Source organism: Sturnus vulgaris, chromosome 25 (genome assembly GCF_052056855.1).
Source record: "Sturnus vulgaris isolate bStuVul1 chromosome 25, bStuVul1.hap1, whole genome shotgun sequence".
In the NCBI taxonomy this organism is placed as follows: Eukaryota; Metazoa; Chordata; class Aves; order Passeriformes; family Sturnidae; genus Sturnus; species Sturnus vulgaris.
In genome coordinates, this window is record NC_142267.1 from 825,892 (window position 1) to 853,171 (window position 27,280).

The 27,280-nt window shown below is 51.7% G+C and overlaps 1 protein-coding gene across 4 annotated transcripts; it reads right to left on the bottom strand.

Moving 5' to 3' along the window:
- Nucleotides 1-3,643: 3,643 nt before the first annotated feature.
- On the bottom strand, nt 3,644-18,826 carry H6PD (hexose-6-phosphate dehydrogenase/glucose 1-dehydrogenase). 4 transcript variants are annotated; one of them, XM_088178611.1, is made up of 8 exons: nt 18,770-18,826; nt 18,058-18,170; nt 17,812-17,915; nt 16,670-16,825; nt 14,850-15,505; nt 13,616-13,733; nt 11,838-12,107; nt 3,644-11,208 (listed from the first exon to the last, which is right to left on the bottom strand). In XM_088178611.1, the coding sequence occupies exons 5-8, from the start codon at nt 15,474-15,476 to the stop codon at nt 9,851-9,853; spliced, it is 2,373 nt and encodes a 790-aa protein (XP_088034737.1). In that variant the 5' UTR covers nt 15,477-15,505; nt 16,670-16,825; nt 17,812-17,915; nt 18,058-18,170; nt 18,770-18,826; the 3' UTR covers nt 3,644-9,850. The 4 variants fall into 4 exon arrangements, with proteins under 4 accessions (XP_088034737.1, XP_088034738.1, XP_088034739.1 ...); XM_088178612.1 differs by lacking the exon at nt 18,770-18,826 and adding an exon at nt 18,292-18,413; XM_088178613.1 differs by having other exon boundaries at nt 17,812-18,170.
- Nucleotides 18,827-27,280: the final 8,454 nt, after the last annotated feature.

The window sequence follows — 27,280 nt, forward strand, 5'->3', positions numbered from 1 at the left end:
TGGTGTGAGTGATTCAGGAGGTGGCAGCCTGCCACCTGAGTCAGTGTGGAATGAATGCCCCTGCAAGCTGCTGCAGTTATTGTTTTTTTGGGATTGGACATCAGCATGGTCTTGACATTTCTCATCACTGACGGTCTTGGGGCACATGTGAAAAAAGAGCTCAGTTAATTCACGTGTCCTCATATCTTTGCAGGACTGAGGCATTAATTTGTTGAGCATATTTTGATGTCTGTGGGGAATGGTTGCTCTATGCCAGCCACTGTGGTCCTTTAAAAAAAACACATTCACATCAGAATAAATTTATTACTCTGGCTCACTGGGGAGATTTTACATACAGCACAAATGCGTTCTTTCACACCTTCCAAAATAAAAATAGGAGGGTTTATGTCAAATAGGTACGTATTTGGGTAGCCTGTTCAAAACGACTTTGCTTTGACCTGGTCCTGCTCATATTTAAGTTCCTTTTCCCTACTAACTTCAGGGAGAAGTGGGGTGGAGGAGCTCTAGGAACAGCAGGGAAGCTGGAGGAAACCAGACGTGACAAGTGCTGAAGCAGAACTTCTCAGCTTTGTGGTGGCTTCTCGCCAGATGAGATCACAGCTCCTATGGAATCTTGTCTGCTTTTATTTCCTTAATATTTGACTTTCTTGCTTCCTCAAGAAGCAGGAATTGCTCATCTTCACTCACTTGCTTCGAGCACTGTCTGTATCTCAAACAACAGCACAAACAGGGCCAGAGGGGGTGGCTGACAAGGGCCAGTGTTTGTGGCCTGCAGTGGGATCCCTCTGAGCCTTTTTGGAGAACTGACTGGGGATGGAGCCTGGATGAGCAGAGACTTTCCCAGCTCCCATCCTCATGAATTTATGCTAAGACTATTAAAAGGAAGGAGGAGGAATGATGTGGCATGCTGCCTTTCTTGTCAGCATTCAGCACTGCAGGTCAGCTCTGGGCTCTGGACAGGGATGAGCATCCACCTCCTGAAAACACCATCCCTTCTGAATGGCTGGAGTCAAATATCCCAATCCTTTGGGCTCCCAGCATGGACTCTGAGGCTGGAACAGACTTTGTGGATGTTTTTTCTGCCTGCCTGGCACTGCCCTTGCAGCAACCAAGGGGATCCCATTGCCTTGTGTTTGGAGGGGCTGCACAAAGAGGGGCAGGCAGAAATCCTGGAGCTCTGTGTGCCCTGGGGACAGCAGGGGAGGGAGAGACAGAGCAGCCACTCTGCCTGGAAACATGGATGTGCTGCAGGCACAGGGACTGAGGGACACAACACCACAGATAATGAACAATGAGCTCCTGTGAGTGCAGAGCCAAAGTCACCCAGTGTGCTACAGGACAGAGGCTGTGAAAACAGCAGGAGAACCAGGAGAAACCCTGCCAAGCCTGCCTGGAGGACAAACAAACCCTCCTCAGCTGGAAGATGGGGTGGAAAAGGGAGTAAAGGGGAGTGGGATGGAGGAAATAAAAGAGGCATCCCCCCGGGGGGCACTTTGCAGGGAAAAGAAGAAATCATCTTCATTTTAGTCCTTTCTTAGAGAACTGAGATATCAGCACAGCCAACACAGCACTTCACACACTGCAACACGAGTCAATGAGGCTGCTGAATGAAATGAAACCCTTTATAAAAAATAAGAAAGTAGAATCCAGGTATTTCGTTTTACATTCACCTAGGGAACCCTGCTGTGCCGTCTCCTCTCATGACTCCTTTCCCTTTCTGTTTCAGCACAGGGTGCTGGATGTGAGGATGCCCTAAAGGATGGGATGTATGGAACAGGAGCACTTGGATACAGAATTTACTCCCTGTTCTTTTTAGAGCAACACTGCCAAGCCCAGCTGGCTGCTGAGGTAGCCGTGTGTGACTCTGTCCTCATGAGGGGAGCAGCCCTGGCAATCCCAGTGATTTACTCTGGTTCAGAGCCCTGCAGATGTGGGGAAGAGGCCACGCCCGACACCTTGTGCCAGCTGTGCCCGCGGGGAGCCGGGCACACCTGGGCAATGAGTTCCTTGGCTTTCTGATGGATGGCCACGAGTGGAAAATGGTGGCGAGCAGGAGGATACAGGAGCAGCAGAGCAGCTGGGCAGGGAGCTCGGTGTGCCCGGGACCCCCGCTCATCCCTGGGCTGGGCTGGGCTGGGCTGGGCCGAGCTCTGGGAAGCTCCTGTGGCAGCACAGGGCTGGGAAAAGCAGCCCGGGCTCGCAGCACCCTCTGCTGCTGGCAGAGCTGGGTCCAGAGCAGCTCCGGAGAGGAGCCGAGCAAAGGAACCTGCAGCGATGCAAGCACAGCTCTGCATTACTGCAGCACCCCCGAGTGCAGAGCTGCCTGCATTGCTGCAGCACCCCCGAGTGCAGAGCTGCCTGCATTGCTGCAGCATCCCCGAGTGCAGAGCTGCCTGCATTGCTGCAGCACCCCTGCCAGCTCTGCATTGCTGCAGGACCCGTACCACCCCTGCATTGCTGCAATGCCCCGGAGCCATCCACAGCTCCGCTCAGCTCAGCGGCCTCAGCTCCTGAAATGGAAATGGGCTCTTGTCCCCACTCCCTCTCCTCTCTTGCCCCTTTTTTCGGCAATGGACACATTTTCAATCGTCTCTTTTGGGGGAGAGGAAGGCACTAAAGCACATCCCTGCAGATGCAAATCCTCCTAAGGATTGCCCTGAGCTGTGGACAAAGGATAACTAGAGCACAGCACCAAAAATTTTGTTTTAAAAAAGCGTTAAGACACTGAGAGTTTTGCTCCTTTTCCCACCTCTGCCCCCGCTCCCTGCGTTTGGGGACATTCACTGATCCTGGCACTATTGAACACCTGGAGAGGGTGGAAAGCCCCACAGCCCTGCAGGAATTCACTGCAAAGCGGGACTGAGAGGGGCAGAGCCCTGCAGCTGCAGCCGGGGACAGCAGCGCTGAGAAAACATCGGATTCCAACCCTGCCAGGAGAACGGAGCTGCTGTGCCCCTTCTGCTCCGCCTCGGGATCACGGCTCGGGTGGGATTTCCCTTTGGGAATCAGCTGAAGGGGATGGGATTTCCCTTTGGGAATCAATCAGCTGAAGGGGATGGGATTTCCCTTTGGGAATCAGCTGAAGGGGATGGGATTTCCCTTTGGGAATCAATCAGCTGAAGGGGATGGGATTTCCCTTTGGGAATCAGCTGAAGGGGATGGGATTTCCCTTTGGGAATCAATCAGCTGAAGGGGATGGGATTTCCCTTTGGGAATCAATCAGCTGAAGGGGATGTCCCCAGAGCCCTGCCAGCCCCGGTCACTTCAGCTGCACCTCTGAGCTCAGGGATTCCCAGCTCACATTGAAAATGCAGCTCTGGAAACTCGTGCTACGGTGGCAGCACCCACGGAAATGCGGCTCAGGGAGTAAATGTGGATCAGGGGAGACTTTCCCGAGGCCGTTCCAGGACCCTGCACAGCCCTCGGTGATTCCATCTTCTCACCTTAAAAGGGCTTTGGCTGCTCCTTGTTTTGCGAAGTTCTGGCCTCGTCTGGATGAGACATCACCAAAAAAAAGCAAGAGTCAGAATGAACATTTAGTACTGCAGCAACATTGATCACTTTGCACAACTAAAACCCTAAAACTTCACTCACCAGGAGGGCAGGGGAAGACCACCCATCTCTGGAAGAAATTAAAAGACACTTCTTGTTAAACACAATTTATTGTTTTAAAAAATAGTTTGTCATTCATTAAACAACATGAAAATAATCACAAAACTTTACTCATGGGAAAAAAAGATTTTACAATTTGATTTATAAAAGTTGAAGTGAAAAATGAGTTCTTTCCAGTGTTAGTTTTCTGTAAAACATATAAATAATCATATCACTGAATTGTAGGAATGCACTTGACATTATAAAAATTAATAAAAATTGGTATCAATAATCACTTATGGGAGAAACAGACTGTAAGAAGTTACTCCATGGAGCTGCCCTTGCCAGCAAAGGTTAATACAAGCTCTCAAGAAGGTGCACACCTTCTATTAATAACTTTCACAAAATAAAAATAGCCGTGCTTCCCTGGCCCACAGCCCAGTGCATTGCTACCATTCCTCCTCATCAGATTTGCTGCTCATTTAACCCTTCTTCCCATCCATTCTCTCTCTTTCCAGTCATACATTTTGTATATTCAAAAATATTTGGTTTTTATTTAGCAAATACTAAATATTAAAAAGAGTTTAAAAGGAATTGTCTGTGTGAAAAAAAAATACACTTCAGAAAAATCCCACACAGAACCCAGACAGCTCCATTCACCACTGAAAACGTGGAAACTTTTAATGAATTTTAATAAAATCTAGGATACATTTTGAGGTGACCCACTAGATAGAGACTTCACAAATAAACCCTGTTTTCTGTAGCTTCCTGGGAAAAACCCATGTGCTTATTTAAAAGTGCAATTAAACCTCTCAGTGTTTATTTCAAGAGGTGCCAGCACCATATTACCAAGCAAGTGTGCAAAAATAAGAAAACTCCAAGCAGGCACTGGGAGACAGGAAAAAACTCAGTTCATAACGATGTAGTTCCCCTGTCACAGGTCAGTTTTGCATTAAAACTTGTTCCCTCACACCAAATACAAAAGAACTGGAATGAAGTGAACGAGGACATTTTTGTTTAGAAAGAAAAGATTTCCCTGCCAGCTAAACCCAAGCATTGCTGTGAGCACCAAGCTTTTCCCTCAGTAATGATTGCACTGCTGGCAAAGAGCAGCTCTGGGAGCTGCCACTGCCCCCTCCCTGTCCCCAAATCACCCCAAAAGCAGTTTGTCCCCAATCCCCATGATTTGAGCACCCCAAAAGCAGTTTGTGTCCCTGTCCCCTCCCCGGGCTCAGCCATCCCTCCATGACCGCAGCAGTTCCTGCTCTGGGGCTCGGGGCTGCACTGAGCTCACCCAGCAGTGCCGGCATTGCTGCCCCGAAGGCACAGGGAGCGTCCAGTGCCCGGCCACAGCCAGAGCCTCGGTGCCCCATCGATCCTGCCTGGGAGTGATTGATCAGTGATCAATTGATCCTGCCTGGGAGTGATTGATCAGTGCCCCATCGCTCCTGCCTGGGAGTGACTGATCAGTGATCGATTGATCCTGCCTGGGAGTGACTGATCAGTGATCCATCGATCCTGCCTGGGAGTGATGGATCAGTGATCCATCGATCCTGCCTGGGAGTGACTGATCAGTGATCAATTGATCCTGCCTGAATGATTGATCAGTGATCCATCGATCCTGCCTGGGAGTGACTGATCAGTGATCCATTGATCCTGCCTGGGAGTGACTGATCAGTGATCCATCGATCCTGCCTGGGAGTGATTGATCAGTGATCAGTTGATCCTGCCTGGGAGTGATTAATCAGTGCCCCATCGCTCCTGCCTGGGAGTGACTGATCAGTGATCGATTGATCCTGCCTGGGAGTGATTAATCAGTGCCCCATCGCTCCTGCCTGGGAGTGACTGATCAGTGATCGATTGATCCTGCCTGGGAGTGATTGATCAGTGCTCCATCGATCCTGCCTGGGAGTGATTGATCAGTGATCAATTGATCCTGCCTGGGAGTGATTGATCAGTGCCCCATCGCTCCTGCCTGGGAGTGATTGATCAGTGATCCATCGATCCTGCCTGGGAGTGACTGATCAGTGATCCATCGATCCTGCCTGGGAGTGACTGATCAGTGATCAATTGATCCTGCCTGAATGATTGATCAGTGATCCATCGATCCTGCCTGGCAGTGACTGATCAGTGATCCATTGATCCTGCCTGGGAGTGATTGATCAGTGATCCATCGATCCTGCCTGGGAGTGACTGATCAGTGATCCATCGCTCCTGCCTGGGAGTGACTGATCAGTGATCGATTGATCCTGCCTGGGAGTGATTAATCAGTGCCCCATCGCTCCTGCCTGGGAGTGACTGATCAGTGATCGATTGATCCTGCCTGGGAGTGATTGATCAGTGATCCATCGATCCTGCCTGGGAGTGATTGATCAGTGATCCATCGATCCTGCCTGGGAGTGACTGATCAGTGATCCATCGATCCTGCCTGGGAGTGATTGATCAGTGATCCATCGATCCTGCCTGGGAGTGACTGATCAGTGATCCATCGATCCTGCCTGGGAGTGATGGATCAGTGATCCATCGATCCTGCCTGGGAGTGATTGATCAGTGATCCATTGATCCTGCCTGGCAGTGATTAATCAGTGCCCCATTGATCCTGCCTGGGAGTGACTGATCAGTGATCCATCGATCCTGCCTGGGAGTGATGGATCAGTGATCCATCGATCCTGCCTGGGAGTGACTGATCAGTGATCAATTGATCCTGCCTGAATGATTGATCAGTGATCCATCGATCCTGCCTGGGAGTGACTGATCAGTGATCCATTGATCCTGCCTGGGAGTGATTGATCAGTGCTCCATCGATCCTGCCTGGGAGTGACTGATCAGTGATCCATCAATCCTGCCTGGGAGTGATTGATCAGTGATCAATCGATCCTGCCTGGCAGTGATTGATCAGTGATCAATCGATCCTGCCTGGGAGTGACTGATCAGTGATCGATTGATCCTGCCTGAATGATTGATCAGTGATCCATTGATCCTGCCTGGCAGTGATTGATCAGTGATCAATTGATCCTGCCTGGGAGTGATGGATCAGTGCTCCATCGATCCTGCCTGGGAGTGATTGATCAGTGATCCATTGATCCTGCCTGGGAGTGATTGATCAGTGCCCCATCGCTCCTGCCTGGGAGTGACTGATCAGTGATCCATCGATCCTGCCTGGGAGTGACTGATCAGTGATCCATCGATCCTGCCTGGGAGTGATTGATCAGTGATCCATCGATCCTGCCTGGGAGTGATTGATCAGTGATCAATTGATCCTGCCTGGGAGTGATTAATCAGTGCCCCATTGATCCTGCCTGGGAGTGATTGATCAGTGATCCATCGATCCTGCCTGGGAGTGACTGATCAGTGATCCATCGATCCTGCCTGGGAGTGATTGATCAGTGATCCATCGATCCTGCCTGGGAGTGACTGATCAGTGATCCATCGATCCTGCCTGGCAGTGATTGATCAGTGATCCATCGATCCTGCCTGGGAGTGACTGATCAGTGATCCATCGATCCTGCCTGGGAGTGATTGATCAGTGATCAATCGATCCTGCCTGGGAGTGATTAATCAGTGCCCCATTGATCCTGCCTGGGAGTGACTGATCAGTGATCCATCGATCCTGCCTGGGAGTGACTGATCAGTGATCAATTGATCCTGCCTGAATGATTGATCAGTGATCAATTGATCCTGCCTGAATGATTGATCAGTGATCCATCGATCCTGCCTGGGAGTGACTGATCAGTGATCCATTGATCCTGCCTGGGAGTGATTGATCAGTGATCAATTGATCCTGCCTGGGAGTGATTGATCAGTGATCCATCGATCCTGCCTGGGAGTGATTGATCAGTGATCAATCGATCCTGCCTGGGAGTGACTGATCAGTGATCCATTGATCCTGCCTGGCAGTGATTGATCAGTGATCCATTGATCCTGCCTGGGAGTGATTGATCAGTGATCCATCGATCCTGCCTGGGAGTGACTGATCAGTGATCAATTGATCCTGCCTGAATGATTGATCAGTGATCAATCGATCCTGCCTGGGAGTGACTGATCAGTGATCCATTGATCCTGCCTGGCAGTGATTGATCAGTGATCCATTGATCCTGCCTGGGAGTGACTTATCAGTGATCCATTGATCCTGCCTGGGAGTGATTGATCAGTGATCAATTGATCCTGCCTGGGAGTGACTTATCAGTGATCCATTGATCCTGCCTGGGAGTGATTGATCAGTGATCCATCGATCCTGCCTGGGAGTGATTGATCAGTGCTCCACTGCTTCTGCCTGCCAATTGATTACTGCTCGATTGCTTCCTGCACACTCCTTGCACAATCCATCGCTCGCATCTTGATTGCTCATGCCTGCCGATCGATTAGATCGGCGATCGATTGCTCATGCCTGCCGATCGATTAGATCGGCGATTAACTAGTAATGTCTGCCGATCGATTAGATCGGCGATCGACTGGTAATGCCTGCCGATCGATTAGATCGGCGATCGACTGGTAATGTCTGCCGATCGATTAGATCGGCGATCGATTGCTCATGCCTGCCGATCGATTAGATCGGCGATCGATTGCTCATGCCTGCCGATCGATTAGATCGGCGATCGACTGGTAATGCCTGCCGATCGATTAGATCGGCGATCGATTGCTCATGCCTGCCGATCGATTAGATCGGCGATCGATTGCTCATGCCTGCCGATCGATTAGATCGGCGAACGATTGCTCATGCCTGCCGATCGATTAGATCGGCGATCGACTGGTAATGCCTGCCGATCGATTAGATCGGCGATCGATTGCTCATGCCTGCCGATCGATTAGATCGGCGATCGACTGGTAATGCCTGCCGATCGATTATATCGGCGATCGATTGCTCATGCCTGCCGATCGATTAGCTCGGCGATCGACTGGTAATGCCTGCCGATCGATTAGATCGGCGAGCGATTGCTCATGCCTGCCGATCGATTAGATCGGCGATCGACTAGTAATGCCTGCCGATCGATTAGATCGGCGATCGATTGCTCATGCCTGCCGATCGATTAGCTCGGCGATCGATTGCTCATGCCTGCCGATCGATTAGCTCGGCGATCGACTGGTAATGCCTGCCGATCGATTAGATCGGCGATCGATTGCTCATGTCTGCCGATCGATTAGATCGGCGATCGACTGGTAATGTCTGCCGATCGATTAGATCGGCGATCGACTGGTAATGCCTGCCGATCGATTAGATCGGCGATCGATTGATCGTGCCTGCCGATCGATTAGATCGGCGATCGATTGCTCATGCCTGCCGATCGATTAGCTCGGCGATCGATTGCTCATGCCTGCCGATCGATTAGCTCGGCGATCGACTGGTAATGCCTGCCGATCGATTAGCTCGGCGATCGATTGCTCATGCCTGCCGATCGATTAGATTGGCAATCACTTGCTGATGCCTGCCGATCGATTGCTCATGCTCCAGTATCAGCAGGTATGAGCACTCCAGCTTCTATTTTGTAAAATTTTTAATTTTTAAACCTTTTAGTTTTTTTATTTTTAAACTTTTTATTTTTTTAAATTTTGAATTTTTCTATTTTGTAATTTTTATTTTTTATATTTTAAATTTCAACTTCTTTATTTTTACATTTTTTAACATTTTAAATTTTTTAACTTTTACATTTCTTAATATTTTTTAATTTTTAAATTTTTCTATCTTTTTAAAATTTTTAAAAATGCTTAATCTGTTTATCTTTAAGCTTTTTCAATATTTTGAAAATATTTTTCTTTAAAATTTTTTTCTTTTTTGAAACATTTTTAATTCTCTATTTTAATTTTTCAAATTTATTTTATTTTTTAAAAAATTAATTTTTTTTTTTTTTTTTTTTTAGGTTTTAAAATATTTTAATTTTTTTTTTTTTCTTTTTTTTTAGTAATGTATTAAAGGAGGGGCTGTGCTGCCTGGCCGTGCCTGGGGGCTCCGTGTGCTCAGCTCCATCCGTGCCCTCGGTGCCTCCACGGCCGCTCTGGGCAGGGCCGGCCATGAAGGAGCCACCGCTGTCCCTGAGCCCGAGAGCCCCGGGACAGCCAAACTGCGGCACTCGGAGGGAGCTCCTCTGCCCGAAGGGTCGCTGGGAATGTGGAGCAGAGGCAGAAACGGTGCCCGGGGCTCTGGGCACTGAGCCCAGGCTGGAGCTGCAGCGATGCAGCTGCTGCTGCCAACACTGCAACATCTGCGGGAAAATCCGGGCTGCAAAGGGCACGCAGACACGGCAGGGGGGACACTGAGAAGGCATCACCCCAGCAGAGCTTCATAGTCCATGTACCAGACCAGCTGGCCAGAGCTGGGGCTGACCCCCGAGATCGGCCACTTGCTGGGCTCGTGGCCCACTCTGCTCAGCAGGGCGGTGATGTCGTGCTTGCCCTTGCCCAGCACCAGCACGAACACGCGCCTGGCCCTATTGATGAGGGGCAGGCTGAGGCTCATCCTCTGGTGAGGCTTGACGGGGCTCTCGGTCAGCACCACGCTGGCAGCTCCCTCCAGGCCGCTCTCGGAGTGGGGGAACAGCGAGGCCGTGTGCCCGTCCGTGCCCACCCCCAGCAGCACCAGGTCAAAGCTGGCGTTGGCCACCAGGGCCGCGATGTCCTTGGCATAGAGCTGGGCACCAGCGTCCTCCTCCACGCAGAGGCGCTGGTTGAGGTGCACGGGCATGGGGTGGATGTTGAAGTAGGGCACCCTGACGTGCTGCAGGAGGTGCCTGTGCAGCCCCTGGAAGTTGGACTCGCTGTGGGTCAGGGGCACGCAGCGCTCGTCCACCAGCCACACGTGGGTGTGCTGCCAGGGGAAGCTGTAGTGGTGCCTGGCCAGCCTCTGGAACAGCCCCACGGGGCTGGAGCCCCCTGACAGGGCCAGGTGGAAGTGCCCCGAGCGAGCCACGCTGCTCACTGCTGCCTGCTCCATGTCTGATGCCAGCTGGGAAATCAGGTCCTCGGCCCAGGCCGAGACCAGCGGACTCTGCCGGAATTTGGACTGGATGGCCCTGAAATCGTTTGGCATCTGCCCACCGGGGCTCAGCAGCTCTGCTGGCTCTGCCACGCTGAATGCCAGTCCCCCACTCACCATTTCAAAGTCCAGGAGCTGCTGGTTCTCCACGCCCCCGGGGTAGAGGCGCGGGGGCTGGCGGGAGGTGCTGGCCAGCAGGGGTGTCCAGAAGGCCCAGGAGGCCAGCAGGTTCTCTGTGGTGATGAAGAAATCCTTCCTGCCGTGGTAAATGTTGGAGATGAGGACAGAATATGCATCTCTCTCTTTCACAGGGCTGTACATGTGGAAATCAGACAGCGGCTGCCCAAAGATGTGCAGGTCTGACCGAGCCTCTGCTTCTTTCCAGCTCTCTTTGGGCATGACAGGCTGGAAGAGGTTCCTGCTCACCAGCACTGCAGGGGTGCCGAGTGCACCGTGCCCGAAGTAGAAGATGATCTGCTTGGGTTTGCACTGGCTGTGCCCTGCATCCCTCAGAGTGCCACTCTGAGTGCAGTAGGCCCTGTTCTTGAAGAGGACACGGGCGTAGCCCACCCGCTCATCCAGAGCCTTCCCCGAGGTGAGGAGGAAAGGGACCCCTTCCCATCGTGGGCTGTCGCTGTGGATCAGCACCCCTGCAACGACACAGAGCCACTCCACAGCTGAGCAGGCACTCCTGGGCATCTCCATCACCTGCCCACTCCTCCTCAGCTCCTGTGGCAGCCACCGTGTCCAGCTCCACATTCAGCCCTTGCATGACTTCACTGCAGTCCCTTCCCACCCAGGCCATTCTGATTCTCACTCTCTCCAGCTCCCCTGCTGTGCTTGCTCCCAGCTCTCCCACTTGTTCAGCCTCCTTTCATCTTGCAGGAAACCAGTTTCTGAGCATGAACATCATTTAGACCAGTCTCTTCATGTTCACAGCATGGCTAGAGATGGCCTCGTGGTTCCCTCAGCTGCAGAGAGCAACTCAACTTTATGAAAAGGCAAAGGAGTTTACAGGCCACTTCTAAAATCAATGCAGAGATTTTATAGTAACAGGCCTTATCTCTTACACTTCCCATTCCCTGGATCACGGGTTAACTGACACAACAGCATTACCTTGTCCAGATCCCAGTTACCATGCCAGTGGATGCCTGGACACATCCCTGAGTCAGCACTGAGCTTCAGAGCCACGGAGCTGCTACTGCATGCAAGGGTTCACATCTCCTGCTCTCCTCAGCTCTGACTGCTCCCCTGGCCAGGGCCCAGCCCAAACTCTCACCTGCAAAGGTTGGTGTGGTGCTGACATAGCCCCGTGCCTCCTGCAGCTCCTCCTGCACGTGGCTGTCATAGGCCTGGTACTGCCCCAGCACAGCACTGCTCCTCTCCAGCCCCAACAGGGACTGCAACGCCTGCAGCTTGTGCTGCACCACGTCCTGGGCACTGCTGACGTTGGCAGGGAGCTCCATGATGAGGAAGATGAGGGCCTCGGTGAGGTGGTTCTGCAGCACGTCCCGGATCACCCCGTACTCCTCATAGAAGCTGGTGCGGCCTGGGCACGGCGAGGAGGCAAAATGCAGCTCAGGTGCCCTGGTTCCCCTGTGTGCATCACAGCTGGGTGCCAGGGACAGCAAAGCTCCAAGCTCCTCTCCTCCCCACCCAGCAATTAACCCAAGGCAATCAAGCTCAGGGAAGCTGTGGATGTCCTGTCACTGGATGTGCTCAAGGTCTGGTTGGACAGAGATGTGGGCAGCCTGTCCTAGTGAAACTTGTCACTGCTGTAGCAGGACTAGGTGGCTCTCCTGTCCTCGGAAGGCTCTGGCTGAGCCATGCCCTTGGGAGACAAAATTTCATGCACAGAGCCACACTTCCCTTTCCCTGCCTGGCTTCTCATGCAGGTGGGATCAGTGGGAGAAGGACAGAGCTGTTCTGCAGTGACTCAAGGCTGTGTCACCAGCAGCAGGCTGCATCACGACCACAGGCTTTCCCTCCTGACTGATAATTTATCTCCCCCGCTCTAATCCAAAGGCACATTCATTAATGGAATCAATGCTGCAGACTTGCTGGGAACCAGGCTGCCAACTGAAGCTGCACAGGGGAAAAAAGACATCAAATGACAAATGGCAAAGTTGTTCAGAGAGGGGAGGGTAGAGGGAGTAGTTGGGTGTTCTCCCTAAATCTCTCTGCAGTGCATCCCTCTCCCATAGACAGGCTCAGCTGAGCTCTGGGCTGCCAAACCAAAGATCACCACTCCAAGTTTGATGAAATTGCATTAACCGAGTCTGTAGTGGCTCAGGGAGGGAAGCAGGAGAGGGAAAGTGGTGGGGAAGCAATTCTGATGGTGCAGAGGCCAGGGCACCTGCTGTGGGTGGCAGCCCAGCCCTGAGCTTTGTGCTGAGCACTGCAGAGGGGATGCTGCAGCATTGCAGGCAGGCAGTGCAGCCGTGTCCTTCAGCAGGAGCCACGCTGGGCTGGGACTGTCCCTCTGCAGGGACTGTCCCTCTGCAGTGCTCTTCCTACCACAGAGAGCTGGGGAAAGAAAAGCAGACAAACCCAGACCGACCCAGGGACATCCAGGCAGGAGAGGCACGAGCAGCTCCCAGAGAACAGCACAAAGGCACACTGTGGGTGAGCCTGGTGTCTGACAGGACAGCACAAGAAAGGGCTGGTACAACAACCATGGTACTGCTGCACTGAGCTGAAGAGGCCTTAGACTGCATCAATTCCAAATCCAGTGCTGTTCACCAAAAACTGGGATAGAAAGGTCAGCAATGCCCCAGAGCTCTGCAGCAGAAAAAGGTGGGGGGTTCTGCCCCTGCTCTCAGATGAATTGCTAATGGATTTTTTTCTTAGAGGCAGCAACACTACCTGGAAGTGAGTGAGTCTCCAGCACAGGAAGTGTAGGACAGTTCCTCTCCATTTCCAGGGAGCAAAACACCATTCACCTGCTCCTTTTTGATTTCTGTACCAGCAGCACCTCAAGGGTCACCTCCCCATTATTAACAAACCTGCCAGCTCTCATCACTCACCCTGCACACCCTGCACACTTGCCTCACCAACCTTTAGCATCCACAGTCTCCTTCAAGACAACCTCCACTCTCTCCACATGGTGTCGGTTCCAGATTGGGTCCAGAAACTGTCGGTTCTGATCCCGAAAAGGCAGGATATGGGCCACAGCCTGGGAAGGGGAAAAAAAAAATCAAAGACTCAGTAAAAACTCAGCAGATTCCCACAGTGCCTCTGCCTCACTGCCCCATGCAGCAGCCAGGCAGCAGAGCAGAGGGGTCAGGGCAGAGAAAAGCAGCAGGAGAGCCTGCAGTGATGCACAGTAGGATTGCCAGTGACTGTCCAGGGCAGATATTAAAGGTCTTTCTGAGGCATTTTAAGGTTTCATGTGAGAAGGCTGAACTACAAACTGCAGAGCACTCAGCTTATATCTGTCAGAGGACAAAGGGCTGAGTCAGACCATCCTGTGACTAATGTAAGATTCCAAGGTGCTGAAATACATCAGCTCAGATGCTTACACCACTGAAGCCATCTGCTCTTTTGGGGAGGCAAAATAAACTCCCAAAACCAAAAGAAATCCCCCTCTTAGTGGAGATGCTCTCCTTGCAGCTGGACATGCAACTTCTGAGTAAAACGTGGCCACATAGAGTGTGGCATCACATTCCTAGGGAACAAGGATGGCACGTCCTTGAAGGCATTCCCTGGGACAGAGCAGCTGCACATCCTGAGCTGTACCTGCAGCAGACAATCCTCCCAGCCCGGAGTGCAGCACAGGGCAGGAAGAAACCTTCCCCATCCATCCCACAGAGCTAACATCCCATCAGCTCCTTATCATATCAAATGAAGGAGAGCTTCCAGAAGCCATGGCTAAGCAGAGAGGCCCGTGTGTAATGGGATGTGGAGCTGTGAGAGGAAAAGTGCTGCTCACTCAGCGAAACCAAAGCCCTGACCTTGGGGAGGAGGCCAGAGGAGTTCTGCATCCCTGCTCCAGGCACACACAGCCCAGCCCCACAGCCCAGCCCTGCTCTGCAGAAGGGACCCTCTTCACTCCAGCAGGAGGAAGCCTTGCTTTGCTCTGCACATTTCCTCTGCTGTCCCAGAGGATGGACAGCAGCACAGAACAGAGCAACAGGACAGGATTCCAGGAGCAAATGGAGGCTCTGGATCACACTGAGGGGCTCTGCATGGATTTGGGAGGGAAACAATGCTCTCATCAGATGCACAACTGACCACCAAGAGTCTCCTGGGCACTGAGCCCCTCAGTCTGGCAGGGGCTGTCACTGCTCACCTGCTTGCCCAGGTAATGGTCCACCCGGTACATCTCCTCCTCCCTGAAGAAGCCTGCCAGCTGTGCAGCCAGCTGTTGGGCCGACTCCAGGTCGTGGCCAAAGGGCTTCTCCAGCACCACCCGCAGCCAGGCTCCAGCAGGGGGCCGGCAGCTGCTGCTGATGTGCTGGGCAATCTCCGTGTAGGCAAACGGTGGCACCGAGAAGTAGAAAATCCTGCCAGCCTCCTTCAGCCCCTCCTGGGCCACCAGGGTCTCGATCTCTCTGTTCAGGGCTGTGTAGTTTTCAGCAGTCTTTAGCTGGTGGTACTGGCTCAGCTTCAGGAACTGATCCTTGAGCACTGCACACCTGTTGGGAGGCTCGTCGGGGGGACAGGACAGCTTCTTCAGCACGTCAAACATCAGCCTCTGCCCGGGCTCCAGAGCTGCCAGGGCAGCCCCGTGGAATGTGAAGCTGTGGCCACTGCTCACTTGGTCCATGTAGAGCTGGAACAGACCCTGCCACAGATACTTCTTGGCCAAATCACCCGTGGCTCCCAGCAGGACCACGGAGATGTGGCCCTGGGAAGCTGCAGCTGGGGATGGGAGGGCTCCCACGAACAGCACCGTGCACAGGACCCTTCCGAGCATCTTGGGGAGAAGAGGCAGAGCCAGGAGCACTGCAGGTCAGGAATAAAAACCCAAATCAATCCATGCTGTAGCACTGCAAAACACGACACAAGGTACCTGCTTTCCCCAGAGCAGCCAGAAGCTTCTGCCTGGATCCTCCACCCAACAGCCTCTCCTGCCCTGCACGATCTGAATCCAGGCAGTAATTTGGGATCTTGACAAACCTGCACCCCAGAAGTGGAAGGCAGTGTGTGCTGAAGGCACAGCAAATGCACTGCTCCCACTGCTGAGTTAACAAGGGGGTGCCAGTGCCCTTGCACGAGGAAAATGAAACCAAATTTCATCCAAATCTCAGAACTGGCCACAGAGGAACACACGTGCCTGCACACTGAGCACGTGTGCCTGCAGCCTGAATCCTGCTTCCAACATCCTGTTTGGGACTTTGCTCAAACAGTGCTGGGCTGCCTTGGCATGGCTTCAAGTCAATATTGTCAGAGCAGCTCAGGGACAAACATGACCACTGGCAGTCCCAGGCTCTTCTTCTTTCACCTAATGGCTCCTGTGCACCACCACTGAACTGGGCTCTAATGGCTACTGGGAGACTGCTGTGATAAAACCACTCTGGGGAAGAAGTTCAGTCCTCAGATTGATGTGAGGCAGTCTAGATGCTGCCACATGGCCAGGTAACAACCTGGGGTGTGTGTTCTGCCTCCTGCAACCTCCACCACTGAAGAGCAGGTCCTGTTCTGGCCTTCTCCACTCTGTGCCCATCCAAACCACTGCAGCCAGGCCAAAAAGTCCCTTTGATCACACTTGTTTACTCAAAATAAAGTTGTTTTTAAGAGAAAAGATACATTTAGCACTTACACTGAGAAACACAGCAATGACTTTGCATCTCAAGAGATGTAATGTCACTGAAGAGAGGTTTAGTCACTCCTGTATGGCTGACTAAACCACTGTGCTGCTCTCATTACATCAGCTGTTATTTCAGCAGCTCACCCTGGCTACCTCCTTCCCTTAATGCCATTTTCTGAAGCTGTGTTTAGTTGGACCAGAGCCTTCACAGCACACAAAGTTATTTACTTCTTTAAAAACTTTGAGCTCTGGTCAATAAATGATGGTAACTAAATAATTACAAGGAACATTTGGATATCTCTCCCTGTCTGCAGCTTGAAGTGGTTTGTAGAAATCTGGTGTTTCTTCAGCAGACTCACCTGTGACACAGGAGCTTTAGAGACCACGGTGGCAAAAGCAGCTGGAATTTTTTCTCCTGCACAGCCTCTCCCAGCACAGATCTCACTCCTCCTGTGCCTGAGTGTCTCTGACCAGTGGTTGGATGTGCAGGACAGATAAGGCACGTTGCTCCCTTCCTGGAAAACAGGAGGAAAGACCAATTAAAACAGAGAAAAAACCGAAAGTGCCTGAGCCAGCAGTGTCCCAGCACATTTCTGCTCACAGCCCTGCCCCACTGGCTGCTGTTTGTGAGCAGGTAAAACCCAGGCACGTGTGGTAACTCCTCTCCCAGACAACTACAACAAGCTGTGATGCAGTCTGCAGGTTTAACTCCTCCCTCTCCAGCCCTCTGTCCTGGCTGTCTCCCCTCTCTCCCTCCCTTCTTTCCTCGCTGTTTGAGCCCCATGGACCCACTGAAGGAATCCAGCAGCACTGGCAGCTGCAAAGAGGCACTCCTGAGGTTTTCCTGCAGAATAAATGATTATCTGCCATCCCTTCCCTTGCTGTGAGGCTGTAACACAGATGACACAGATGTGCAATAAAGGGGTATTTACACTTCCTGAGCAACCTTTGCTCCAGGAACCAGAGGCACTGACACGATGCCCACTGCACCCTGGCAGCCTCTGCTGTGCTGCAGCCACAGAGCAGGGACCCAGGGAGGAATGGGAAGGGTCTGGGTGGGCCATGCTGCTCCAGACACACAGAGAAGAGGGAATCAGCCAGGGAACTTCCTGGCAGATTCAGCCACAGTCACGTGTATTCCCAAACCAACTGAAAGCCAGTTTCACAACCCTCCCAATTGCAAAATACTGAGCTACACTGCACAGAATAAGCTCAGTAAAGGCAGCAGTGTTTGTTTACTGCTTTCATACCAGCTAATCACCACTGCTCACATTAAAAAATAATACTCCAAAAATCCCCCAGCCAGCCAGAACAAAGTTACTCAGTCAGGCTTCAGGAAAAGGCTCCTGATCCACATAAAACACATAAGAGCTTGGCCCAGCAGTCAGGCTGAGAATTCCCTTGCACAGCTCCTGGAACTCCCATTTGACAGGAGCTCATTTCAGGTCTTCATGGAAAAAATGCAAAAGGTATTTTTTATTAGTGCTGTAAAAATAATTACCAGATGCACAGATGAATTTTGATGATCCTTGTGGGTCCCTTCCAGCTGAGGGTGTTCTTTGATTCTATGATAAATGCAGCATGGTCTGGGGCTCCCTCAGGGCTCTTCACAGGTAACACACAAAGGAAAGGGCTCTGAGATTCTCTGAGAACTGGGGAAACCTTACTGGTCTTCTGTACTTGCACACACCGGGACGGGAATGACCTCACCATCAGCTTCTGGAAAAGTCTGAATGAGGAGACTCACATAAAAAGCAAGCTGAGAAGTGCACGAATTCGTGTTTGGCCATCCTGGCTCTGACTCAGCCTCACTCTGTGTGCTCTGGCCCCAACATCGTGACAGCAGCCGTTTCCAAAACCCTGGAAAAGCAGGACAGAGGGACCGTGAGGAAACCGCTCCAGTGCGTGGGCAGCGCACGGAATGCAGGGGATGAGCCACTTGTGACAGGAATGAAACCACCTGTGGCAGGAATGAACCCACCTGTGACAGGGATGAGCCCCGTGTGACAGGGACGAGCCCCGTGTGACAGCGCTGTCACAACCCCCGAGCACCGAGAGGGACCCGCCCGCCGCCCCCAGCGCTGGAGCTCCCCGGGCCGGGCCGGGCCGGGCCGGGCTGGGCCGCGCTCCCCGCGGGCTGAGGGGGCAGCGGGGCCGGGCCGGGGCTGCACAGCGCTCCCGGTGCCCCGAACACCTCTGTCCGTGCTTCCCCCGAGCCGGGGGCCGGAGCATCGCCCCTCGATCCCCGCATCCGTCCGTGCCCGCATCCCTCGATCCCGCATCCCTCCCGCCGCCTACGCGGTGAGGGGAGGCCGGTGCGCGGTGCCACAGGACAGCAGAGAGCAGAGCGGGAACAGGGCTGAACCCCCGGCCCAGGCTGACCCTTGCCCGGCCCGAACTGACCCCTCGGCCCGAGCTGACCCCTCCGGCCCGGCCCGGCCCCGCCGCCCCCCGCTCACCTCCCGCCCACCGCACGGCGCCAGCGCCGGCGGGCCCGACACAGCGCCCCACCCACAGCGCCCCGCCCCACTCAGATTCTGTGGTTGGAGGCCACTCGTGACTGGCGCTGACGCTCGGGCGGGAGGAAAAAAAAAAACCCGCAGGATGAGCGGATCTGGGGACACGGGGACACGGGGACACGGAACCCCCCCAGGGGGACACGGGGACACGGAATCCCCCCGGGGGGACACGGGTCCCACCCGGATCCCGCCCAGCATCGGCGCTGGGATGCGCCTGGAGCCTGCGCTCGCTCCGTTCAGGGTGCGTGTCCGCAGGAGTGCGTGTGCGGTGCGTTCTCCTGCCGGGGTTTGGGCTGGAAATGTTCGGAATTCACCCTTACAGCAAAAACTGGACCGAAACCTTCAAGGCCAAGTGTGATGTGGCCGAGTGGAGGGGATCCCTGACCATGGCAGGGGGTTGGAACAAGTTGAGCTTTAAGCATCCCTCCAACGCAAACCATGCCTTGAGTCTGTGATTTATGCTAAAAGAAAAATATCTGCTTCCACAGCACAGGTTGGAGCCAGGTGATCTTGAAGGTCCTTCCTAACCCAGACCATTCTGTGCCTCCATGACAAAACTTTATTCTTAATTTTTAAACGTAATTCTATTCACAGTATATAATTCCTTCATTCTGTAACATCCCCTGATCTGCTGTGGAAGTTATTCCAGCAGCACGTGTGAGAGTCCCAGTAAAGCACTGCAGAGACACCTGTGAGCAGAGGGGATGGTCTGCAGGAGCAGGGATCTGCATTTGGGATCTGCATTTGGGATCTGCCTTTGGGACTCACAGCACTGCAGAGAGCCCTGCAGTGAAAAAGGGGCTTTGTCACCTGCTTTAGCAGAAATCATTGAAGAGCAGATCTCCCTGCTGCATATTTCTGGCACATGGAATGAGATGAGCAGCTGAGGCCCTGATCACTTAAGCTTGTTATTATTATAGACAGAGCTAGAAGTTGGGAGTAGTAGCAGTTGTTTAACATCTTCTGTTGAGAGCCCATGTTTCCAGCTAGTTATATGATGCCAAACTTTAAATATTGAGGCTAAAATTGTAGGGGTGGTTTGCTTTATGCAGTCGTTTTTTTGGAAAACTGGAAAAAAAATAGTGCAGCTATTTCTGAGCTGAAGGTCAGAAGATAAAATAGGTTTTTTGACCATGTTAAAAATATCTCAGCTGTTTCATTAAGGAGCTCTAACATCTCATAATTTGGGGCAAGTAAGATTTTGTGAGGATGGTGGTTTGGATCAGAGTGTGCTTTTGTCAAAGCCTTTTCAGATTTCCTCAGCTTCGTTTGCCTTTAAGGGAAAAAGGTCCAGTGTGACAGATGAGACATGTGATGGCAACAGAGGAATAAAAGGCAGCTACAAGGAGAGGGACAATAAGGAGGCAGATGTTTTACAAGCAAATAAAAAGCTCTGTAGGGAGGAGAGCTGTTCTGGGTGGTGTTTAGAGGTGGTGTTCCAGAGGGGGAAGCACTAAACTGGAGTGAGCAGCTTCTCAATTCAGAGCCTCTGTAGACCTGGGGCAGAGGCTGTGTTTTGACATTGCAGTGGAAATCTGTTTAGGAGTGGAGAAAATGTAAAAAAAGTGAGTTTGCTGCAGTGGGGCAGCCACAGAGCAGACTCGAGGTGAGGAGAGGTGACACTGGGCTGGGCTGGGGTTTGCCCTGCTCTGAAAAGGCAGAGTGAGCTTCACTAGGGCAAGATTTTGGTGAGGTAACCTTAGAGGAAACTCGCCTGGTACCTGCCAAATTTCTCAGCCTCTGCAAAGGCGTTTAGTGCCAAGGAACTGTAGATGTGGCTGTAAATGACAGAGTAATTTCTGGGATGCTGTAATTCCTTGGTTCTCGTGTGTTGCTGTGGGTGCTGCAGCAGAGCTGGGGCAGGGGCTGTGCTGGGGGATGAGATTCCAGGAAAGCTCTCGAGCTCTGGGCTATCAAATTCACGTGTCTTTGAGTAAGGCTGTTGACTTCTGCTGTGAACCAATAAAGAACAGCTGGACAGCAGCTGGGGTTCTTAGGAAATAAAATTACTGTCCTGTGGCTTCTCGAAAACCAGACTGCAGAAATGATAACAGCAGCTCCTAAACTGCTGTGGGGGAGAAGGAGAAAGAGGGGCTTTGTTATGGCTGCTGGGACAAGTGAAGGATTTACCTGCTGAACCAGAGCTGGTTTGGGGTTAGGTGTGCTCAGCCTGACACAGAGAAATCTCCAGTGCAGTTTAAGAAGTTTAGGTTTAAATATTTTGGCCTGTTTGGTATTAACTAATGCCACTTCTGTGCATCCAAACTACATTTAGAGCTGGAAAGCTGATCCAGCCAGGAGCAGCATTCCCCAGACCCCTCTGCTCTGGTGATCTGCCTGGCCAGCTCAGCTCTTAAAGAGCTTAGCATCAAAGTACAGCTGAGACACTCCAAGGTGAGAGAGTATTACAGTAATGCTGCCTCTTAACAGCTTTTGTTTCTATTGTTTGTTGGCTTTCCTCTCCAGACCGTGGCTTTTAAATGACAAAAACCTTGTCCAGGGAACACACCGGGGTGTGCAGCTGGAGTGGGGAGTGCCCACATCGGCCTTGCTGGGAGGAGGGCATGGCTGGCTCCTTCCAGCCCCTCCCTGCTGCTTCCCCAGCCATCGTGGACTAAAGCAGGACTTGGTGCCCAGGATAAAGCCCTGCTGCACTGGGGGTGTGCTCTGGCACCCTGCAGCACCCAGGGAAACTCCATGAGAGCAGGGGCAAGGAGCTGGGCTGGGGAGGAGGAGAGCTCATCTTCACCAAGTGCTCTGCCTGAATCAAACAGAAGCTGTGCCTTGTTCTGCCTTTTGTTCAAGGAGTGATGCTCTCATCGGCTTCATCAGCAGATTAAAGATTGAGTGCTGGCACCTTCCCCAGGTATTCCTGCACTGGGACAAGCTGCCTTCTGTCTCTTCTCAGTCTTGGACTAAATGAGGATGAAAATGGAGGTTATAGGCTAAACATGCTGTTTCTTCGTTGTGAAATGGGGAAACATGAGGTTCCTCTTGTGCATGGGGGCAGCTCTGCTGAGCCAAAGACATTCCTGTGCCTCCTGAAGGCTCCTGGTGCATGCACTTGATTGGAGTTTAATAGTTATTATATCTTAGATAAATATTGATTAGTGAAGGATGACACAGTGAGCCTCTGAACCTCGCAATGGGCATTGTTTATCAGTTATCAGTTATCAGTTATCAGTTATCAGTTATCAGTTATCAGTTATCTGTTTCCTGACTGTACTGCAGCAGAGCAGGGCTGCACTGCATGTCAGAGCTGATCAGCCCAGACTGCTGCACTCAGAGCACAAATGCAGCTCAGCAAAGTCAGAGGTTTCCTCTGAGCATCTGACAGCTCAATGGGAAGGCAAAGTTGAGAAAATGTCCCTCTGCTCTTATCTCTATGTCCTATTAAGATTAGACTCACTGAGAAAGCTTAAAACCAAAATCCTTCATCGTAACATCCTCGTTCTCCTACAGCAAAGTGAAATGCACCAAAATGCATGAGCATGTTTCTATAAATGGACTGTGGTGCAGCAGGGAATTGGTGCAGAGTTTGGGATGGTTCGTGTTGTGTGCTGCATTCCTGGCACCCTGCACACAGCCTGGGCACTGGGGCTGCCAGGCTCTGCACTGGTGCCTCTCCTCACCCTGCCTGCTGCAGATTAACTCTGTGGTTCTGCTTTGTGGCCTTGAAATGCTGTGAAATGCTTCATTAAATCAGTGTTTCCTAGGCAAAGATAGGTAGAATTTCAGTGATATATTTTTGCCATTCAGGGGAGTCTCTCCTTGCTGCAGGTTCTCAGGTGCCACGGTGGGGAGGGCTGGGAATATCCTGCTGTGAATGCTCACTCTGCCATGCAGGAGCTGCAGCAGTGCAATGCTGGCAGCAGGGCACAAGGAGCTATAAAAACAAGGTTTATAACAGGTTTGTCTCTCTGTGCTCTTCTGGGGTGCTGTAAAACCAGAATCATCGAGCTAGTTACCTTAAGCAACAGGTATAGAAAAGCAGAGGTAAAAAACTGATCCAGACCTCTGCAGAGGGGGATGAGTGCAGTGCTGGCTGCAGACCTGAATCTCATCTCTCCAGGCAAAGAAAAGGCATCCTGTGCATTGGGCTGTGCACTGATGGGTGAGAGTGGTCCAGTCAAAAAGCTAATCTCCAAATGGAACAGCAAGGACGGTGCAAGGGAAGAAAAAGGCTCCATCTCTCAGTGGCAGATAATCAGCAGATCTGAAAACTTGATCTGAAAGCTTTCAAAGGGGGAAGCAAAGGCAGTAATGAATTGAGATTGACCCTGAGGTACACTTGGTGTTTGGCTGTGATGCATTGGAGAGTGTGGATGAGAAATTAAAAGTGTTTCAAAATTATGCCTTTGCAACTGTTGGTACCAGAGCCAGCACGTTGCAGAGCTCTTGCTCAAATATTTTAAATGCTCTGTGCCCCTGGAAATGTCCTTCAATAACCTTGAGCTTAAAGTGGTTTCCCCTGCCTCAGTCTCACTGAAGAGCAGAACAAGAGAACCAGGAATCCCTGTGCCTGGTAATTCCAGCATGCAAAGTCAAATGTCTTCTCTGCACACTTGTTCCTCTGGACACTTCTCTTGCATGGAACAGAACATGGACTGGTGCCTGTTGTCCCTGTGCTCTGCCATGAAAATGGCAGAATCCCCACGCAGTGCAGGGTCTGCACAGCATCACTGGCTGCAGCCTTGCAGGGCCTGAGTCAGGGAATAGCTGGGGATGAGCTGTGCATTTTGTCAAACCAACAAGGGGCAGGAATTAAATTACACAGGGCAGAAAGCATTGCTAGGCCTGAGCTGGTTTAAAACAACATAGTTTAGCTGAAGTTAGTGCCAGGTCTTTGGATGAGGTGTTGCACTGCTCTGTGTATCAGGAAAAAAATGTCAAGTGCTTAGGGGATGTGTGAGCTTTTTCCTTGGGGTGTTTATTTTTTTCAAATTTATTATTTATACTTGCAGCTTCTGTCTGAATTCTTGATGTGGCTAAGACCTCTTAGCAATGCCCTGGAGGATGAGATTTTGCCCTGCTCTTTGTGTCACCCCTGTCCTCACTGGCACAGTTACAGAGCTCATTCCCTGCACCTCACACCGGAGGAGGCACTGCTGACTCCTGAGTGAGTTCCAGCCTGCTCCCCAAATTGAGACCAGCCCAGGTGGGAGCAGAGTGCATTTGAGAGCCTTCTGCAGATGCCTGCTTTGCTTTTTTTATTTTTGCTCTTGGAGTGGCAACATGGCCAGGTGAGAAAACCCGGCAGCGACCAAAGGTCTGAGTCCCCACCTTGGGAAATCCGACGTTTTAGACCCAATCCTATAGGATCAGAGTTCTTGCAGTGTCAGGGATTTAAGACTTTTTAACTCCCCCTCCCCCGTTTTGGTTTTTTTTTTTTTTTTTTTTTTTTTTTTTTCCGCGGCTGTCTGAGCAGCTCCGGGCTCTCCCGGCATCACTCCAGTGCCAGCTCTCCTGCCAGCTCCTGCCTCCCTCCCGGAGAAGCGCTGCAACTTTTGCTGCTCCCGACAACGCCGCATCCCTGGGAGAGCAGAGCTGCTCACAGCGGATTTGGGGTAAGAAGAGGCAACTTGGGAGGGAGAGAACCTTTCCTAAGCCGGTTTTATGGAAGCTCTTTCCTTTTTTGCATGCTCTTTTAGGAAGGAAGGTATTTTGAAGAGGCTGCAGTCCTTCCTGCTGCAGGGCTGTCTTTTATGATTGATAAAAGCTTTAAAAGTGCAACTTCTGCTGTGTGCTTGCTAATTAAACTTCATTCCGTTCCTTTCCTTTCTGCCTTTTAAATTCTCCTTGGGACCGCTATGAGGGAAGCTGAATCAGTGGAAGCTTTTTTTTTTTTTTCCCCCATTCTGCTTTTTTTAAAACAAGCCGACAAAACCAAATTAAAAAAGCAAACCACTCAGAAGCAAAGGCGGCAGAAGGAGCAGCGAGGAGCTGTGTTTTTGCGTGCTGGCAGGCAGGCAGGCAGGCGGGGGGATGCTCCTGGTGCAGTTGTGCTGCAGTCCGAGCCCTGTGCTGGCTGCGGAGCATTGCAGGAGTGCAGCAGGACGCGCTGCCGCTGCTGCAGCGCCCGGGGACGCCAAGTTCGGGCTGTCCTGGCCCTGCCCCGCCCGTGTCCCCGCTGTCCCCGCTGTCCCCGCTGTCCCCGCTGTCCCCGTTCCCCTCCCGGAGCAGGGGAATGCGGCGTTGCCTCTTTAATGCTGCCCGAGCTCTTCTCCTCCTGCATCCGCAGCATCCTCAGCCAGGGATGCCCTCCCGAGCGCTGCCTCCTGCGCTCTGCAGCCACAAACCATTCGCTTCCACCCCGCATTTCCGAGCCACAGCGTAAAAAAAAGCGCTCCAGGCTCGGAGCTCGGCCCCCGCAGCCTCCTCCCCAAAAGCGTGTCCTTGTACCTGAGCCCAGCTCAGAAGTGTGCTGGCTGAAGCTGAGAAAAGCGCTCTCATGACCTCCAGGCGTTCCTGCCTCTCTCCAGCCGTCAAAAGTTGAATTTGCATGGGAACGTGTCAGCACAGCCCCCTACTGCAGAAGTTTAACTTGCTTTTTCTGGAGGCATGTGCGGTCTGATTTATTAACGGTGCAAGGACTGGTGGGTTTATTTTAACGATAAAGTAAAAAAAAAAAAAAAAAAAAAAAAAATTCACTTTGACATAAATATCTGCTAGCAGCTTGCGTTTTCCTAGTGTAAAAATATCTATTAATTGAAATGTAGCTTCTTAGCAATTCCAGAGTCTTGGGAACTGTATGGGGCAAGGGGAAAAAATGCATTTTGAGCAATTATCAATTCTGTTGCAATAGCAGTGAAGTCAGCTGAAGTCCCTGCAGATGTGGGTTTGATATTCTGTGTCTGGGGGAGGCTGCTCAGCAGTCAGGGCTCACAGCACATCCCCACTCAGAGCCTCGCTGCAGCCTGCAGCTGATGCTGCATGACATTAGCAGCATCTGAAATGACCAAATATTTGCCTTTCCCGTTTTAGTGATGTCTCCTGACAGCAGGAAGGGTGTTCTGATCCCCGCCGAGGCTGAGGCAATTACTGCTGTCTGCCACTCTGTTTGAGAGTAGTAGTGCATGTTTACTCTGATTAGATCTGTAATTGGGGTGGGCTTTTATCACAAGAAAAGTCACTGAGCTCTGTAGGAAAGGTGAGTTTATCCCAGCACAGAGCAGCTGGGACTGAAGTGTGATCTCTCAAGGTCACACAGTGCCAGCTGATGGCAGAGACAACCCCTGGCACCCTCAGCTCCAGCTGCTCCTTTAAATTCAATGAAACTTTCAGATCTTCCTTCAGAGATGTCTCTGGCCCCAGACCACGGAGGCACAAGGGGAGTCAGATGTAAGGCCAAAACCTTGAATTTTGTGTGATTTAATGCAGGCTTTATGCAGCACACTCACTCCCTGTTACTTCTGCTCCTTACCTCATCATCCTAATGAGCAAGGAGACTCAAATTCATTTGTACAGTACTTATGCATGAGTTTGTGGCATTCGTGGAGAACTCTCTAATTGGCAGAATAGGAACAAAGTCAAAGTAACTGAGTCGAGAGCAGGCTTGGTGTAAATCACTGAGGGGCAACGAATGCACCAGGGTGTTCCTAAATCTGGTGTTGTGGAGGGTTCTCAGCATAAATAAATAGGGTTCTCAGCATAAATAAATATCAGTCTGCCTGGAGGGAAGAACACACAACTGCTGTAAAAGGGAACAGAACAGGCTCCCCAGAGCTGGTGCAAGGGGGGGAAGCTGCCACATTCCCTGGAGTTCTGCTCCCCAGAAGTGTGCACAGATCCTCTCACAAGGGCTCTCCCCACAAAGCTGGTGTGGTGAATGGCCAGCAGAGGGAAAACAGGAATGGTTGTAGAGAATGAGCCAAAGCAGAGAACTGTGGGTTTCACACAGGAGCCCCTGGACTGAAGAGTGTCTGGCCTGGTGTCAGGTGAGGAGTGACTGTGGGGAAATTCATAGCAAAGACCCCTCCAGGGCTGGGCAGTGGCAGGAAGAGTCCCAAAAACCAAAATTACACCAGAGTGAAGAGGGGAGGGGGATGCTCTTGGTGCTGTTTCTCCTCTTTCATCCCTCTGCTGCTCCTGCAGTTCTTGCTTTGCACACCTGGGAAGGCTCCTCGGCACACATCAAATATTAACAGGAATTCACAGCACCTCCAGTGCCACCTCCAACTCCTGTGCTGTGCCTGCAGCAGCCCGTGGTGGATCCCCAGGCAGGCTGAGCACAACCTCAGCCAGGTCCTGAGCAGCCTGAGTGCAGAGATTCAGTGCCTGTGCCTGATGAAGGGCACAGCTGATTCCTTTCTTTAGTGCCAGCCTCTGGTCTGGAAAGCAGAGACCTTTTCCTGGCTGCCACTGTGAATTTTAGAGTGAATTTTAGAGTGAATTTTAGCATTTTGGGCTGCCTGGGGTATTCGGTCCTGCTGGAGTCTTTTCTTTTAATAA

Bases quoted from the DNA above. Each gene is read 5' to 3' on its own strand.
- H6PD (XM_088178611.1), bottom strand. From the start codon at position 15,476: ATGCTCGGAAGGGTCCTGTGCACGGTGCTGTTCGTGGGAGCCCTCCCA. The intron at 13,734-14,849 runs GTGAGCAGTGAC...TCCCCTTCCCAG, and splicing joins ACCATTACCTGGGCAAGCAG to GCTGTGGCCCATATCCTGCC. The intron at 12,108-13,615 runs GTTGGTGAGGCA...CGCCGTGCCCAG, and splicing joins GGAGACTGTGGATGCTAAAG to GCCGCACCAGCTTCTATGAG.